General features: G+C 42.7%; 1 protein-coding gene across 5 annotated transcripts in view; it reads left to right on the plus strand.

Annotated features, from left to right (window-relative positions):
• SMOC1 (SPARC related modular calcium binding 1) overlaps positions 1-19,312 on the plus strand; it is a 127,208-nt gene that overhangs the window by 21,777 nt on the left and 86,119 nt on the right. For all 5 annotated transcript variants that reach the window (XM_066997741.1, XM_066997744.1, XM_066997743.1 and 2 more), the window contains exon 2: positions 17,370-17,541. In XM_066997741.1, the coding sequence (XP_066853842.1) occupies positions 17,370-17,541 (172 nt within the window). The remainder of the gene's footprint in view (positions 1-17,369; positions 17,542-19,312) is intronic.

A 19,312-nucleotide genomic window follows, 5' to 3' on the forward strand; every position in this document is an offset into this window, starting at 1 on the left:
GCTGCAGGGTTTCTCTGGTGTTCCAGTTACATTAGTCTAAGTAACCTACCTTTCTCAGGCAACATCATTCTGCTCTTCTTGATAAGGAGAACATAAGCTTGGTAAGTTGAAGAGGTTGGTGGACTTAAGAACCCTGTTTTTCTCAGGTTAGGACACACATTCATCTAGCCCTCAAACATGGTGCTGATGGTTCAGTGTGTGGGGCAGAAAGTCTAGAGCTAGGTGAGAAGTTCTACTAAGAGTGACCATACGAATTACTCTTCACACAAGCAAGCTGATGGAAAAGCTTCAGACTGATTCCCTTGTTAAGTTTCCTTGTTGCTGTGTAATTTCTTACGGGGATTGCCTTCTGTGTGACTATCTACTGGTTTAATTCTTTAATATCTGACTCTGGGGAAAAAATGAAAGTACTTTCTATATTTGGATAAACATTTGCACTACCCTTAAATGATGTCCATGTACGCAAACACATGGCTCACTAGTCAGTACATCTGAAGAAAGCAAACTTTTTCAGAAAGTACAGTTATGCTAGGGCAATGATTATAAATAGAAAATGGAGCGAGATGCCCAGGGACAAGATGACAGCTGGAAGTCACAGGCTAGCTGAAGTGAACCTGTCTGTGCATTGCCTGCATGAACCCATTCGGGTACACCTGCCTTTGGGTAGTTGTTGCCATGGGTATTGACTCCGTTTTCTGGGGGAGTCCTGGCTAACAACTGCTGAGGTGGAGGTGAGCAGTTTGGTGTCACCTAGTCATCACAGATCTGTCCCCTGGTACGAACAGCACCAGGAGAGCTACCCCAAGCCACTAACAGTGTCTTTCTGCCTGAACTCTTCAGTACTATGTGTGAATAATTTTATCTGAGAATAATACTTATCTTAAGCTGTTTATGTTGTTAAAGTAGACTTCTGTTTAAATTTAAAAAAAAAAGAGGAAAACTGGGATTAATTAGCTAGTGACTTCTTGGTATGCTTTTTGTTTGCTATTGCTATGTAGCTACTATGCCTCTAATCAATTTGGGTGAATTGCTACCCATTAAACAATATGATCAAGCACGTAAAATGTTGCAAAGACTTGATACTGTCTTATGCATCCTCCTATAAAATGTAACCTGATTTTTGAGCTAAAAAAGCAAGTCTTTTAGATTCTTATCCTTGCAGGGTGCTGTTTTGGAGAAGAAATACTATTGCTGCCTTTTTGATTTGCTCTCAGAGCTGGACAAGAGCTCCTTTCTGCATAGAAATATAGAAATCAGAGCTGCCATCATTTCCACAGGATGTTCAGGCCCCTGAAATGAATTATCTTGTGAAGTACAACCACCTTCAAACAAAAATCTTCTCTAAATTCATGCTAGTTGTAGTGAGTTTCTGTGAGGATGTTTTGTTTGTGTTCCTTGGGGTGATCTCTTCTCACTTCAGCTGATCTTTTTTAATAATCATTTAGCCACTTGAAGCGTTGCATGCCTTCAGACCTTGCCAGTTAAGAGAGAACTAGTTTGAGTAAAAATGTTTGAGGCAGGTGTCATTAGTGCTTGGTATGATCTGGGGAGAGAGACTAGGCACTCCACTAAGCACCCCTCCAGCTTTGTTTACTGCTCCTTAGGAAATCATTCAGAAAAAAGTTTTTAAGGACCCATACTTACATTTTTGGCACTTCCGAAGAAATTTCTTTCCATAGTCAAGGATGTACACAGGTCCTGCTTCAAGGCTTTCTCATAAAATATTGCACAGAAGACCATTTGTTGCCTGCAAACCTGGGATTCATCTGATTTAGAGGACTTGACGTGACTCCCTTTTAAGAACAGTGCTCAGCTGGAATTGTTTGCTCCGAGGCAGTCCTCATACTCTGTAGCAGAATCCAGTTCTGGGTAGGGACATGGAGAATGATGAAATAAGCAAGGGATATAAATCTGCATCCTGGAGCCAAATATTGCTGTCAGCTTCTTTGCGTGCAAACTTTAGACCTTCCCTCCCTTTAAACCTTGCTCACAGGTGTTCAAAATCTGGCTCTGGCTTTACCTATTGAAACTTTCCCTCCTTTTTTTCCTAGGGATTAACGATGACTAAATTACCCTGCAAACTTTTCTAAGAAGTTTGTGTTGGGCTCTGCTGAGAAATGAGGAAATTCCAGCGGTGGGGGGAGAGGGGAGAAGGAAGCTCCTTGGCAGAGACTTCACAGCCAGACTTGGGAACTGCAGAGAGTCCTAGTCCTGTGCAAGTCGTAGTATACCTGTGCTCTTAGCAGGCTCTGGGTACGTGGAGAGGGAGGCTGAATCTGGAGATGGGTTCTCTGCAGGATGGCTTACTCTTGTTTTCAGATATTTTGTGTTTTCTTGAGGATAATTTGAGTTTGTATTTTTTCTTGCTCTTTCCTACTCCACTTTATTTTAGGCAGTGCTCATGCTTTGTTGGCACTGTCTTGATATTCAAATGTAACGATATTGTGTGGTGCTTCTGAAAGATCACTGCAAGAAACTGAGTTATTGCTTCCCTGCCAAGTGGCCAACAGCTAGGTGATAGCCACAGGCATGTTAGGGATGGGATGGGAAACAAGGCTACAGATATCTTGCCCTGGCACTGAAAAGTAATGAAAATAAAATCTGCTTTCAGGATGTATAATTTGTCATCTGGCTTGATGAATCAAAAACAGGGCAAAATTGAACTGACTTATTTCTCTGTAGCCTGGATTCAGGAGTCTTGTGAAAACAAAGAAATTTGCTGGCTGGAATATATAGCTCAATTACTTGAGCTGTAACCAGTAAAAGAGGATTGGGGATTGAAGTAGTATCCAGAGATTGAGCAGGATTACTGAGTACAATTAGGGCTTTTGAGGGCTTGTTTAATAACTTCCTACTACTACTTGCTTGCATTCTGAATAAGAAATTGGCTGAAGAATTTGTATGGGTTTTTAAGGTACTGGGATGAGAGAGGTCTTAGGAAGCTGGGCAAGCTGAGAAGGAGGGGAGGAGCTGGCACAATGATGAGGGGTGGGAATGAACCAGCAGCCTGGCACGTGAATAAACCCTCGAGGAAGATGCTTGGTGCGTGAGCTGGTAACAACACTTGTATCTCAAAGATGTGACTGTAATTGCTAAAGAAGAATCTTTCGACGTTGATTATGGAGACGGTCTTTCTGTGCACAAGAGCCAGCACACTTCAGCTGGGAGGAGCAGAGATAACTTAAGGTTTTCTCAAAGGTTTCAGTGTTTTCCAAGTAGGTACTGGAAGAGAGCTGATTAAACATATAGGACCTCTCTGAATCTAAGAGGGTGAGAATTGAAAGGGAGCAAAGGCCAAGAGTGAGAAACAGTGTCTGGATACAAAAAGATTTGAGTAGAGAAACGTGTGGTATCGCTAGCTATGGCAAGGTTCAGCCAAAACCAAGACCGACAATAATAAGCTGATTCAGTCACGCTAGTGTCTTTACTAGTAGATACATTTAAATTTTCAAGGGTCGGTGAAATCTTGTAGCTAGGCCAGGTATGCAGCCATTTCTTGTGCACCTACAAATCCAATTTTTATGTGACTGTCAGCCCGATTTCTTCAATCAAAACAGACATTCTCTATTGGGTCGCAGTTGCCCTAAACTAACTTAGCATCTGCCTGGAGTCCTATCAAGCAACATAAAATTAGTTTTGCTAATTCTTCCCTTCCTATTTGTATGGCTGAATTTCACTGGGTTTCTGTCAGACTTGATTCCCCCTCCAGTCATCTCTTACCTCCTGATATGGACCAAGAAGCTTGTAAGAACTGTGATGATGCATTGTTCAACATGTCAAGATTATTTTTTTTTTAGGTAAAAGTAGGACTTCTCAGTGTTTTCAGACAGCTGCTGCCTGGAATAACTCTTCAGCCTGAAGTTGCTGAGTGCAGGGGAGGAGAGAGGAGAATGGTGGTGGCTTTTTTCTTCTTTTCCCTTCTCTTCTCTCCAGAACAGGCCACTCTTCAACCAGAAAATCCCTGACAGCTACTTGTGCTGGATGCTTCTGCCTTGCTACTAGTCTTGCTACTTGCTAATAGTCTTGCTACTATTTAGATATCACTGAGCTACTTCTTGGGGTGTGGATGACAACAGCCATGGTCTGGGCCTTTGTTGCTATCTACTACATTTTTTTTTTTTTGGCAGACCTCATCTGGAGTCTGCAGCACTTTGCAGCTGCAGTGACTAGAGCTTTCCTGAGACTTAGTTTTGAGCAGGGTGAGGGAACATGATTTGCTAGTGTCTTGCTTCTTGTTTAGATGAGAAGCTCGTGCTGTAATTACTACAAGAGTGGCTGTAGGTGGATGGGAGAAAGGATTAGAGATGCTTCGTATCTCTTGTTCCCTGACAGTGTGTTAGCTTGCCTGCTATGACCTCAAGCAGTATGGTAGTACCACATGCGCAGTAAGCCCTTCCATTGTGATATTCAGTGACAAAGCAAGCCCTGCTTCTTCTAATCCTTCCTACTGGTGCCTCTTTATTCTTTTGGGGCTCATCTTTATATAGGCTTTAGTCCAGGCTGGGAAGGAGGGACATCCACCAATGAGAAGAGCGGTCTTGATCAATGGGGTCAGAAAAACAAACTCCTTCAGGTGAGGTCGGGCACAGCAGCTTCTTATGTTCCAGAAGGTGTGAAGAAAGAAAAATTGCTCAACCTTGTTTGAAGGAAGCTCCCAATACTCTTCCAGATGTGGTGGTGATGTGAGCACTACTCTTTGTAGTTTGGAGAAGTTGAAAAAAACCTAAACCCTGTATGCAGAAGCTGGTATCACAGACTGCTTTAAGTCTGTCAACTAAAAATGTAAGTTTGGTCTTTGTCCACTGCGAGAAGTCTGACCAGTGAGTCCGAGTATGTGTTTGTACTGAGGCCAGGTCTTAGACCAGACTGAAAGAGATCCAGAAAATCTGAGGAATCCAGATAAAGCCACAGCTGTTTTGCCATAGCTTTCTCAATAACATGCCCTGAAAAGGAAGATGAGAGAGTGCAATAATCTTGCCCATTATCTGTGTCAAGGATTTATTGTGCAAAGGTTTCATATTTGTTATATTAAGACTGATACCCTTCTCCCTTCAGGGAGGCAGACAGCAAAAATAGTCCAATATGTATGTTAGATTTTTGTTTAGCTTTCACTCGAGACACAAATACAAATAGTAGCACAAAGTTAGCTGAGCACTTCCAGAACCCCAGTGAGTGCAACTGGAGGAAAGTTAACCTGGTGAGTTTTGTGTGAATTTGGGCTAGAGGTGACTACTTCTATGAGCTGTCAACCCTGGACAGAAGAGCTCGTGTACGAAGGTACCCCGTTGGTGTGGACAGCTTTTGACTACAAGGATCTTAGTGACGGTGAAAGTTCACTTCACTTGTGTTTAAGGGACAGTACTGTAGAGCCAGAAATGCTCTAAAACTTATTTCTTTGGGAAAAAAGGAAATTGTCTGTCTCTAGCAAAAAGGAATCTTCATGAGTATTCTGCAGCTCTTCACGAAGTGTGAAAAATAGTTCGGTGTAGCTGGAATCAACCTTTCCTCCTAGCTGAAAGTAAACAGACACTAAAGTAAACAGTCCCGTAGTACAAAATGTGAAAAAGCTGTCAACCTGAGAGAGTGAACAGCCTGTATGAAGATCAGTCACTCTCTAATGTCATTCTGCTTGGATGTGGGGATTAAGGATATGTATAACATAGCGGGGTTAGGGGAAGGGATGCAGTATGATGGGAAAGGAATTTTGTAGTTTACAGGGGAAGCTCATACCAGCAACCTGGGGCAGCGTCAAGATGCCTGTAAATGCTTCTTTTGAAGACACCTTTATCCGAGCTTCCCCTTCCATATATTTAAAAACCAAAGGCCTCAGGAGTCTTCGAGTAGCAAACCCTGACAGGTTAGTGATGACCCTTGCAGAGTTCGGTGGTGATGAGGGGATTTGCTGGGAACACCTTACAAACCATGTCTCTCACTTCAGTACTGAAAATGCTCTTGACCTGTGTGAACAGCATGTCTTGCTAATAGAATAGCAACGTTGCTTGGTAGATCACCAAAAGTGATTAAAATGAAACCTCTTACTCCCAAGCTATCAGAAGGCATGTGAACTCTGTACTTGAGCAGGATAGGAAGCCGTGTGCACTAACAGCTTGTCACTTTGAAGTGGCATTGCGTAGTTTGCAGTAAATGGCAGTGCTGGAGCTATAGTAATGCTTGACCTGTGTTGTGCTTTTCAAGTTCGTCGATTGGCATCTAAGTTACTGCTGCAGTTCTGAAGAAAAACACAATTGTAAAGGAATCCTGTCTGCAGAAATCCAAAAATGTCTTTACCCCTCAGTGTATACACTAACACATTTCTGAATGTTGTCTGTCCCTGACAGCAGAGGATGGAATTAAAGCCAACAAGGATCCTTCATTCTTGCCTTGCGCAAGCATTTTATCTTAGAACTGTCTTTTGTAGCTTTTTCAACTACTGCAGTAGCCAGTACACATCTTGTCTGTTATGGAAAGCTTGTTATCATATGTTTGCATGGCCATATTAAGAAACTTTTTTGAGGTGGGAGCTTTAATTAAATTAAAGCTGCATATTGGCAGAACTGAAGTTCATGTCCTGAGTCCTGTACTCACAGCAGGTTCTTCCATTTGTTGCCCAGAAAGACTCCAGTAATGGGGAAAGCTTCTCTGCTACTGCCTGTACGGTGCCAGGAAGATCTGACTGCCTGACGGTCCGAGGAAGCATTGTCCAGCACGTCATTCACACAGAGGGCTAAACTCGGCGGGTGGTTACCCATACAAAATCGAGGGAAGCATTTGGTTTAAATGCAAGAGGAAAGATGAGGAATATTGTAAACACTGTAAAACACAACGCAAACAGAATTGCAGAACAAAGTAATAAAACAATGACTCTTTCCCTTAGGGAGTTAGGGGAAAGAGTTTATTTTTCCTGACTTTTGACAGGAGTTTCAGTTCTGTTTCGTATTTCCTTTCCTGATTCTTTCCCTCTTGCTCTAAATTCCTGGCTGGAGTATTTCTTTTCTTGGTAGACAGGACTATTTTGTTCTGAATTTAAACCTTGCCTTAGATTAATGTATCTGTTTAGGTCAGCGTAGAATCCCCTGAGGTAGGTATGGCACTTGAAGCAGTGACTGTTAAGAAGTCAAGCGTGGGATCCTCACGATAACAAAAGCACCTACTGGAGGGCTATTCAAAGTCCATGCTGACCTACAAAAGCAAGAGTTAAGATTGCTAAATGGTATGTATTTCAGTAGTATGGTTTGACTTGTAAAGCTCGGTCTCTGAAACCACCTGTCTGCAGCTCAGACCCTAGCAGTCCGAATATCAAACACCTACATGTTTGTTTGGACTGTGGATGTCACTACTGCAGTGTTTCCTGGAAGGAGCAAAGAGGACCTCATAGCTATTAACTGAGCAGTTAATAACTTCTGCTGATGAGAATGTGTCTTTACTGTTGCCTCTTAATCCATAGGCTAGAAGTCAAGGGATGAGTCAGACTCTAAGATGCTAGGAAAAAAAACCTTTATTTGTAAGAGCTCTGGAATAAGGTTAGCCATAAATGTGAGAAAGCTGTAGCTTTCACAGTAATGGCAATGTGAGTTACTCTGTATTTAGCAAGGGAACATGATATTTTGTATTAACAAGGTGAAGTTCCTGTCTTTTCAGTTTCACTGTTTTTGACACGTCAGAGGAGTAATAGAGTAAATAAGGGCAACCTCCTTTATTACTCTGTATAGCTGATGGGGTCAGGACCCAATGGAAAATCTCTGGAGATGCAAAGGTAGACCTTCTATGGAGGGAGACCTGTCAAGATGGCTATGTTCCCAGACAGAAGCAGTAATAGAGCTTCAGAAGCTTTGATGCTGAAGTGTTCATGATTGTAAGTGTAAAGTCAGATGGAGTGCAGAGAAACCCCTGATGCATCCACCTTCCACCGAGAGTTATCTTGGTTAATCATTGTCTTTGGATCGTGTGGAGGTAAGCATATAGTTAAGAAAAGCGACCTCTTTAATGTTCACAGCACCTCCTTTTTCAATATTCCTCCTGTGCACTGGAATGTCAGACTTGGCATTCAGCTAGTGTACCTCTGCTGATGGGCAGCCAGCCCTTGCTGGGTTTGAACTAATGAGCTCAGCTATTTCTAATATCTACTTCTTGGTTCTGCTGTTGGCAGCAACCATAATGAAGGCTGGATGCCAGCTTCAGTTTGAATGACTCTTTCAGTGTTTTAGAAGAATTGAGTTAAGAAGGACTGAAACTTGTAGGGCAATGGAGTTTTAATGGGTGGCATTTTCAATCCTGGAAGATCTACACGAACAAAGCATTTGCACTCAAAAGAATGCCCTTATACAGTTGTATTTCCATTGGAGCTCAGCTTGAAAGACATGTCTGCCTAGCTGTGTTTGTAAAATTGTTTAATTCTCATCTTTTTTCATGTGATGATCTCCTAGCAGAGTAGAGCAGTTCCAGAGATGTCGTCTTCATACACCTGATGTGATTTTTTTTTTTTTTACAATAGTGTTTAATACATGTGGCCATTGCTGAAGTGAGACACTGGATGTGGTGTAGACCGGACAGCGGTGACAATCTAGAGATTTTTCGGCTTGACATAGGCTCAGCTGTATGTGTTTTGCTGTGTGTGCTTAACTAATATGCATGCTAAAGGGAGTTAGTTACCTAGAAGATAGTGTTCACAAGTTTCAAAGCAGTGAAAGTCTGTTAAAACTTATTATCTACTTTTTGCAGTGCAAGGTGTCTGCAATGAAGAGTAGGTTTTGTTTTTTGTTGGAGAGAATGAGTGATGGAAGGAGAAAATGTTTGTGTGTTTTTTGTCTTGCCAGCTTGGGATGTTTAGAAAGCTTATCAGCTGCCCTGGAGACTCCATTTAGGGCAGGCTCCCTGCTCTTCAGCAATAACACTGTGGAAAGAAAGGGCAAAGTAATTCTATTTCTTGAGATAAAGAAAGGATGAGACTGTACTTAAGAGAAGGGGGGTTGGATGAGTTGTTGTCAGGTTATAAAGACAAATTTTAAGGGCATTTGGACTTAAAGGGAAGCCTTTTATAGCTACCAGGCTACTGATGGAAACTCAACAGAGAGCTTTTACTTCAAGTAGATTTATTTAAGAATGCTTCAGCAAGACTTGGTTGTAATTGGACACGCTTGCAGCTGATGTGCATCCTCACATTACATAACAGACTTGTGTAAAAAACACATGAAATAAAGAATCTTCAACTTTGGCACAAGGAAGGAGCGTTGCTGAACAGTATTAGTGTAATGCTGAAAACTCCCGTGAATAAAAGATTTGAGATAAGTTCAAGGGAAGTCTTACAGTGTTCTTGAGCAGTAACAGATCCCACAGAGGTTCTAATGGAATTATTAGGAAGGAAGTAGTTATAGGTGGAGGGGAGGATTACTGTAGATTACACAGGTCGATCTAATTAGGTGAACTGTCATCTAACATTTCAAGAGTTTGGAACCAGTGGCCCCTCAACTTGTCCATGCTGTCTGCAGTACTCCAAGCTTTTTCAAATTGGTAAGAGGGCATTCCTAGGGCTGACTGTGTAGCCATTCCTACTACGGGTGATAAATGGGCACAGGAAAGCATTCTTTCACAGCCACTTTCTGCATTCACCGGGGCAGTTTAGCCCATACACAGAACTCTGGAAAGACTGGAGCTGACACTTAGTTTTTTACATGGTGGAGCGTAAAAAAGCATGTACTTCAGTCTCCAGCACGATTCAAGAGGGTTTGCTTCAGATCTTGAAGAACATATGCAGTGGTTTAAAGCACTCATCTACATGAAAACCTTCTTGTGTAAGGATAGGGAACGCTCTGGGCAAAAATCTTGCTTGAGATACTGCCCTCTTTTATACTGTATACCTAATGACATTGCTTCAACCCTGCTGCTTTCTTGAGATCTCCTGAGTTTCTTTTGAGGAAAATATGCCCCCTTCCACTGGAATAGCTGACTTCCCACCTTCTGGTGACAGCACAAAATTGTAATCCTGCTATATTTGCTAGGGGAAAAGAACAGCTTCGACTATCGTTATGACAAACTGAAGTAAGGGATATAGTTTCTTAAAGGAGGCCAACTTGGCATAAGTTATGTAGGATGATGTTTTGAAGTCTGGCTTTGTTTTTGAGTTACACTGAAGAAGCAGTGGACTCCCTAAACCAGACAGACTGGATTGGGTTATTAAACAATACAATTTATTAAAGACAAGATTCCACCTTTATGTCAATGGAAGTTTTGCCATTGTTTCCTTTGGGACAAGAAATGCATTTCTTGACTATGCAAACATCTGGATTTTCTATCTGGTTCAACATATATATATATATAGTAGCAAAGTTAATGAGAAGAAATAGTCCAAGTTAAACATACCTTCTCTTGTCAATGTGTTTGACAAATTAAATTTAATCTTAAATTTGTTCTAGGCTTGCATGTCATCTTGGCTGCAAGAACAATCTGACTGGGAGAGTGAGCTTTGACAGAAGCTGAAGTAATGTTATTTCAAAGGAATTAAATCAGTCCCTACCTTAATATTGCCAAACTTACTACTAAGGCTTAGAAGTCATGTTAGAAATAGAAGACTTGAGCAGAAATTTCTATTTTGTGTTCTCAAGATTTTTCCTCCACTGTTCAGTTGATCAGCATTCTGATCTGTGGTATAATGTGCTTCAACAAACTAGATGTTTACAAAAGTAAAGGAACTTAAAAGTGATACAGGCACGTGGGTAAAAATTCTGTGGAAGAAGAGATTGTTTTAAAAGCTTAAATGAACTTCTTGTTCTTTGTCTCTTAGTTTTGTACTTTCCTTCCCACAAGTCAGAAGTAGTTAAGGGGTTGTACTTATTGCATAAGCTTGCACCTCAAAAGCAAGAGATACCATTTTAAAAGTTCACTTTCTCACTGTAATATTTTTTGTTGTAAAACAATAAAAACACACACGATATCCCCCCCCCAAAAAAAACAAAAACAAAAAAAACACAAAAAAACCCACCAAAAACACCAAAATGGAAAAACTACCCAATAAACAAAAAACCAGCAGAGATTCTCTGTTATGGTTCAAATTCTAAGGCTTTTCTACTTAACTATTTGTAGGTGAGCTCTTTAAATATTCTCTTAGAAAATTTCGTTGGCTCTAGTACCTTATCTTCTAAAAGCAGAATACAGCCTCCTCATGATGTTTTCTTCCAAGAAACGTTTTGATTCCCCAAAACGCAGTATAATTTCCCTAGCTAGAAGTCTTCTAGCAGATGAAGCACAATACTTGACCACTTGTAGGGGCTCGCACAAAACAATGATTGGGGGCGGGGGGGGGGGTGGGAAGAGGGGAAGATTGCTGTAGAAAAACAAGGTTTCTAGCCTGTAAGGAAAAAAAAAAGCCTTGAATTTAACTCATACAAATACATACCGAGTTTGTCTGCTTTGTGGTGTGATCCCGTATGTTTGCCCAGCCTTCACCATCCTCAAGCACAGGCTGTGTGCTTTGAACCTATTCTTGTTTGCACAGCTGGGGGCTTGGGGTTGAAACGTAAGTGGTGCTTTAGCTTAGGCTAGACTCTAAGCTTTGCAGGTGGGATGACTCAAGGAGTATAAGTATTGCAGCATTGCAGTGTCCTTCTCGTAAGTCCCTTCTGTCTGGGGAAGGAGCTGAGCCCTTTTATTTTTTTATTTTTATTTTTTTTTTTACAATACCCGTTACGCAACTGGCTTCTCAGGAAGCTGCCTTTGAAATCTTTTTATTTTTTTGTTTTTCCCCCACCAGATGGGTTCTGAGACTGAAGGCCCTGGTCAGCTGGTGGGAGCCGTGGTGGTGCTGGCTGGCTGGTATCTACCTGCAAGCCACGATCAGCCTCTCTCTGCCAGAGTTTCTAAGGCTTTCAGGCTTGCTTTCTCCCTTTCTAGAAGCCAAATGCTTTGAGTCTCTGGCTTAGAGCGTGATCATTGACACCTTCGAGGACTGCTGGGCTGCTGGTTCCATGGCGGGAAACCTGGCTGAGCTCCCAGCCCGTGGCTGAGGTGCTTGGGCCCTGCAGGCAGCCTGCCACGGGGCTGAGCCTCCCTGCGATTAACACAGGGACTGGGCTCCAGCTCTGCCTCCAGTAAGGCTGGTTGCACCACCTGGGAGCCTGAAACCAAGGCATAAATCTGTAAGGTTGAAACTAGGAAATGTGAAATGATGCTTTCCAACGGCAATAAAAAATGCCCAGAACTTTGTAGTCTCTTCTAGTGTATAAAATGGTATGTTTTCCCCAGGGAAGTCTCTTGAGACAGGCCAGTCTGATTGCGTAGACAGATGGGTGGGTGCCCTGAGCGGTGTGAGCATGCCTCGATTGATCACTTTTTCCAAAGGTATATTCTGGGGGTCTTTAAACTTGAAGTCTGGCAAAGCTGGAGTAGGCCATTGCACGCTGTTTCCTCTCTTTCTCCCCTACCTATTTTTTCTGTCCAGCGGCCTGCACTAATCTGAAGCAAAGTTGCTAAACAGCTGAGGCACCTCAGTTTTTATCCGCAGTGGACCCTTGTCTTTTAGATTTGTTTCTTAACAGGCTTCCAGTTTGTCACATTCACGTCACTTGTGTCCCTTGCTCCCTCTTTTCCCTGAAGCTTTGCTAAAGCACTTTGCTCTGACACTGCAGTGCTATGGCCATTTCTCGTCACCCCCACCACAAAGGGCTGAGCTGCTCTGTTTGTGCTTATAATGTACCCAGATGGTGAATAGAATGAGTGACCACCAAGCTCATTTTCACTTGTGGGGTCAGACCTTTCTCTGCTAAATAACACAAGTGTTCCCAGCTGCTGTGCAGCTGCAGGGAGTCTGCTTTCCTTCACAGGCATTAAAAACCCTTTAATCAGTGTTTGTTGTTTGTCAGCAGTGGTGTTGAGGTGTGGAGAAAAAGAACAGATATGCTTTGTTGGCAAAGTTAACTTTATTCTGACCTCTTATCTTTCCTTTTTCTTTTCAAGTCTGAAGAAGCAGAAAGTAGTTTGGGAAGTGGTTTCCGCAAGCACCTGTGTAAATGTATTTGCTGAAGGAGGAGGTTTATACCCTTATACAGATACTGCATTTGACATAAAAAGATGCTCTGAGAGCTGCGCTGAACTGGAAGCTCTTTAGGGGAGGGGCTCTCAGACTGATTGGTGTGGGAACTGCAGGTTCCCTTAATGTAAGTGAATGCTACAAAAATATAAATATTGGTATATAATTCTAGTGTTACTTATGCTTATTTTAGTAGAGTCTGTGTTTAAGGAATACTATTTGTAACATGGTCAGTTTTAACATTTCCCTGGAAAATAGATTCTTCCTGCCAGTTCTTTTTTTGTTGTTGTTTTTTGGTTCTGCTTTTAATAGGTCTTCTCCCATGGAGGGAAAAGGACTGGTAAGCCAGTGACACCCTCTCCAGTCCCATTTTTTTTGGATGTAGTCCGTTCTGAAGAAAATGAGAACACAGGTATCAAGAAGAGGCTTCAAGAAATCTTAGTGAAGATGGTTACTTCCCTCTTCTTTCTAGAAGAGGATTTGAAACGGCTGGTGCTGCACACTTGTTTGCAGGGTTGCTTCTCTGTGTGCAGAACTGTTCACATTGTGTGTCCAGCACCGAACACACCTCCACACGTGTTGATTCTGTTGTTTGCAAAACCTGTTTGTGTGGAAGTCCCAAGGCAGTTAGGACATCAGGCTTTGATTCTGGCTTCCAGGGTAATGATAGGACAGTCTGCGTGAGAAGTGAAATCCCTTATCTCACTGCTCTCTGGAGGCACCTGAGATTCACAGGACTGCATTGGTGATTTATGAGGGTCAGTGGCCAGGCATTGGGGCACCCCGCGCACATCTGCCTGGCTCAGTGGTACCTCCTGCAGCAACTGAGGGGCTCTCCTGGAGCAGGGGTGTGCTTCTTGGGGAAAAAAAGCGCCTGCTTGCTTGAAATGGGGATGAAGAACTGGGAACAAGTCACTTTTGAATTGTAGCCTGAACCATGACAATGATAAATTTGATTGCTCTCCTTGCTCTCTCACTTGTTTCCCTCCCCAGGTGGGCAGACCTATTTCAGCATTCATCCAGTGTTTTTCCTCTGTTCGCTGCTGAGGCTGCTAACAAAGGAGCGCAGTTGTCTTGCTCTCAGAGAGGCAGAATGCAGGAAAGAAAATGTCGTGTGCTGGGCGGGAAGGGATGGATGCTGGAGATAAACTAGTACCTTAAATAACTGTGGATGGGATGTGGTGATGATTAGCAGTGTTCATGTGATAGAAGCAGAAATGGTGGACAAAGAACCTCCATTTTATTACCTGAAAGCTGCCAGGGCTGCCAAGCCAAAGAAGGGCTCTGAGCCATGGTGAAGCAGGTGTCCTGCAAGGGGGAGTTTTTGAAGCCCTACGGTAATGTCTCCAGGAGATGCAATCTTTCTGGCAGTGCTGGCTGATCACATGAAGAGGACCCTGATCAGACAGGCACGATCCTGGATCCTTCTGGAAATTAACGCAAACTTTTACAATTAAAATCTAGTCGAACAAAACAAGCACCATCTTGTGCAACTACGTAAACCATAAACTTTTTTGGCAAGGCAGGTGTGGCATCTTCAGTGCCTGGAAAGCACCTAACGCTGTGTGGGATCCCTGCTGTAATCCAAATTACAAATGCTAAAAAGGCTTTGATATTTTTTTTATTTTTTTTTATAGAGCGATTCTTGGCTTCATTTGGATAGGCAAGAACTTCATAGAGACTGCATTGGGGCACGCTGCATGTTTCCTCAGGCCCTCATAATTAATCAATGTCGACCTGTTCCTTCCCATCCCTCTGTAAGGAGGCACCCGTGGAAAGCTGTTCCATAGCACTGGCTTTAGCTCATTTGTATGGGCTGCCTGTAAGCGGCTTTATATTCCTCACGTATGCCCCCTCTGGGAGCAGGGGCTGCCCTGTCCTATACAGCCCTTTGGCAAGTAGTTTGGTGCAGGCGACAGAAGGCTTAGGTGAGTTTTTGTGATACACACTGAGTTTTCATTAAGTTTGCAGCATGGTTTGATGATGGAAATTAATATTCTGGTTTTTGGTGCTCTTCTGGAAGTCTCTGATACGTGGAACTTGCTTTCTGACACGAGGAGTTGCAAAAACTGCTTCGTGCTGGTATCTCAAGTCCTCAAAGCTGTGCTAAATGGCAAATATGTCTGTTCCTTCTGAAGCAGAATGGCTTTGGTGTTTAACTGAGTGTTTAACCAGTGTGTGTGTACCATACAATTCTGTCAGTGCTGCTTTAAAGTCTGTTTATATGGACAGCTGAGAAGCCTTGAAAGTCTTTGAGAAAGACTCTCTGACACTGCACATTGGGAGGAAGCTTCAGCATCGTCAGCGTGCTGCTTTTTGGTGTGTGTTTACAGTCACTGCACCCTGGGGGCTGCAGAAAGACGTGGCTGTACCCAGGGTGTGATTCCAAGCTCACTTGTGGTAGTTCAGCCCCTGACAAGAACGGGGCAAAAATCTGGTCGAACGTTACGGTGTTTTTATAGTCTAGTCCAGGTCTCTATAAACCATTTAAAATCGCCTTCAGGTTTAAATTTTCCAATTTCCCATTTGGAACAGGTGTTGCCAGGTTATAGAAAGTGTTTCAGAAAAGGAACAAAAACACTTTAAAAACTCTGCTGTTACAAATTTTGGCAAGTCTCTGACAGATGAGAATTTAAAAAAAAAAAAAAGGTTTGCCCCACCCAAATTAAAACAAGTGCAGACCTTGCTTACTTTTCCCAGCTGTCATGTTTAAATAGGGTTTTTAGTAATACATGAGTTTTCAAAAGACTCAGCAGTGTAGAAGGTAATGTATTTTCATACGAAAATATTCAACTTCTCAATTGTTTTTCATCTTGCTTAGATGGGGGGGAGGGGATGAAGAAATTTTTTTTTTTCAAATGTCAAAAAACAAATTTCTGCGATGCACGTTGCTGGAATGGTTAAAAACCAACCCAAAGCAGGCTTGAGGCAATGTTTTTTCAACAGCTTTAACCTCAAAGCAGGGAGCAGACAGCTTTGTAGGCAACTTTGAGACCAAGGTGATTATGGCAGTGACTCACACTTCCCTGTAAGGCATCCAGCTATCAACACACTTGGAGAGCCGTGGCTTTGTGCATGCAGGCAGGGTGTCAGTCGGTGCCCCCTTGCCAGCCAGCTCCGAACTGCTGAGTTCATGAGGGCTTTGACAGCAAGCTGGGGTAGCGGCGTGCTAGAGAGCAGCTCTGATTCCCTCGGGCTCACGAGAGGCTTCAGAGATGGAGCTTGGGAAGGGGAAGTGCAGCGCTGGTTTAACTTCCCTTCCCCGTTGCTTGCTTTATCCCCATGGGACTCGTTTCAGGAGTCCCGTGAAATCTTCCTGCGAGCAGGTAGTTGGGTTTGGGGAGTAATTAAGGGTCTGCCTGTCACACCACTAAGTAAGGCAGTGAAAAGGGCTGCTACTGTAACGTCCTGTTGAAACTCTGCAGGTATGGAAAGAAATGGAAGGTGGGGACTCATCCATATATGCATTGCGGGCTTCAGCATCTCCAAAAGATAAGGCAGAAGCCAAGGTGACTTCAGTGAAGGGAAACAGCAGTGATCATGGTATAGAGGACGTCTTCTGAGCAAGGAATTGAGGGACTGGCAGGAAAGGAGTGCCGTGTATGCAGAGAAACAGGCTGCATCCGAACTGAATGCTCAGAAGAAGAGGCATTCAGAAAGATAGCAAAACCAAACCTTCTGAAGGGAAGTAGTTTTTCACATGGTGTGCAGTGAGGTTCTGGGATGCATGGATGCAGTTGTCTGCTTGGCAGGATGACATCAGGAAAGTGCTAAGCGTGGCCTTGGGAACGTGTAGGTATGCTGTTGCCGGTGGTATCCACAGATGATATAAATAATGCTTTAAAAAAACAAATAACTGGTAATATAAAGCTGGCCACATCCGTGGTTCAACTACCAGGGCCAATCTTGATAGGTTATCTGGGTTCTTCCATCCTTGGTGATGAGTTCCTTGCACCTCTAACTAACGTTGTCTAGGACCAGATCCTGTTTGCGGCGGGGCGCTGGGTGAGCTGGGCTGATGTGACTCAGTATTGCCCTTCCCGTGTGGGTTTTGTTTGGCTTTGCACAATTTGTGTTTTCAGAGGTGAGGCAGAGTGAGTAATGTTTCCCTTCTGTTAAAGAAAATGGAATGGCAAAGACCGTTATTTTCTTTAAAAGATATAAGTGTTTCATTTTAAGTTCCCTTCAGGCAAAGTCAGCTTTGGTAGGCAGCTTAAACTGCGTTATAGACCATATTGCTATTATCATAAAAACGAAATATGCTGCGCTGTGTTTTGGGAAATTAAACAAAACCCTTTTTTTTTTTTTCCTCCCACTTTCCCTCCTTCCTTTCTTCACTTCCTTCCTTCAGTTTTTAATAAGCGACCGTGACAGAGACCCTCAGTGTAACCTGCATTGCTCCAGGTCCCAGTCCAAGCCCCTCTGCGCTTCTGACGGCAGGACGTACGAGTCCATGTGCGACTACCAGAGAGCCAAGTGCCGGGAAGCGAGCTTGAGCGTGACACATCGGGGCCGGTGCAAAGGTAGGTGGATTTCAAACACCTTTGAGGGGAGGAATGGGAGCCCTACCGACTACCAGACTAGTTTCTTGTATTTAGTACCATGCTCTGTGAGTAGTCTGGTTTAAATTATGCATTAATGTGAGTATGGTATCTGAGTCTGGGGTGTAGGTGGCAGGAGCAGGAACCAACAGAATTATGAATGAAAGAAGGCAAAGGAGCCAGAGATGCCAGAATAAAAAAGGGCCCAAATGTGTGTCTATGGAGCAGAAGGGGCTGGCTTCATGGAAATGCAGAGTCAAGCCCTGAAGGAGATCTTCCTTGCTGCCTGCATCAATGATACTGATGATACTGAGATACCTTTGAGTGGTAGGAATGTGCAGCAGGGAAGAACGTGCAGGCACATTAGGTGAGTATGTCTGAAAAAAAGACCAGACAGCCTTTCTGTGCTGAGCACAGAATGCATGCAAGTCTTTACATGGCCTCTGTTTTGCTTCCCTGCTGTTACACATTTGCTTAGAAGTAAGAATATTGTCTTTCTCTCAGTTTGGCTTTTTCTTCAGCATACCCTAAAGTTGAAGTTGTAACTTTTTTATTTTAGGAATATTAGTGTCTTGTCACACAAATAGTTTGCTTCTGCAGTGAAGTGAAAAATTGTCGAGTGCGTTTTCTGGGAGCACAATTCACTTAGGGCAGATGGCACAGATGTTTTTAGCAATTGGTTAAAGTGACAGAAGAAACTCATTAAAATCCCTGTGAAAGGATAAATAGGCATATGTTTAAGTCTAAATTGTTTATGAAAGGTTTTGTTTTGTTTTTCTACTATAAAAATGTATTTTTAAATTGCTGTCAGAATTGCTTGTTCCAAACTGGAAATCTTTTTTTCAACATATTGACAAATGTTACAGTTTAGGTGAATTATAAGCATGACAGCAAGTATTGCTATGTTTTCAATGGTTTGGAAAAAAGCTTCCTTGTATGTTTGTTCTTGCCACTGCTGAGTTGCTTTATGGCAGCTTTTCTCCTATAGCAGAGTGTTTTAAATAAAAACAACAAAAACAACCCACCCCAATTCCATGGCTGATATTGGCACACAAACTGGCACTGCTGAGTTGCTTAAATCATGAGATCTGTAATGTGTTACAGCTCGTGTGCAGAAGTGTCTGTTTTTGGAAATGGAGAAAACATTGACTGCAAAACTGTACAGTCTAAAGACTCCTAAAGAAATAACTAAAGGATTTTTTTTCTTAAGCACAGATAAAGTATACTTTTCCTTTTTGCATGCTCAGACAGCTGAAATGTTTAGCTGGAAATACTTGTGTTCTCCTTCCTTTTTCCCCTTGCCCTGTGTTAACTGTACAACACTAATGACCTGGGAATGTTTGACAACTGCAAGTCTTGCTTTTAAGCCAGTGTCTAACAGTCCAGTGAATCATTGGGAAGTAGAAATGTTCTTTTAACTATCACATTCAAATTTAATTTTGCTGGTAACTTCTGTGTGTGCTGTTATGGAAAAAGTTCTTTTGTTTTTCTAGTCACACTGGGAACATGACCTCTAGTTGTGCATAAAGATAATTGCTCTTGGCAAATGCAGACAGTGGCAAGACCAGGTGTGTCTAACTACAGGTCTATATTTTGTACCCTCACAAAGGGGGGGAGGGTACCACCAGCAGTGTCTGAGCATCTTCTGCCACTGGGTTTATGCTGAACAGCCTTCATTCCTTCTGCATGACAAAGATGCTCTGCAGGGGAACTCCCATAGAACTGGAAAGGATCCCAAGGACCATCCTGGTCG

The sequence above is a fragment of the Anser cygnoides genome, chromosome 5, assembly GCF_040182565.1.
Source record: "Anser cygnoides isolate HZ-2024a breed goose chromosome 5, Taihu_goose_T2T_genome, whole genome shotgun sequence".
Taxonomy (NCBI): Eukaryota; Metazoa; Chordata; class Aves; order Anseriformes; family Anatidae; genus Anser; species Anser cygnoides.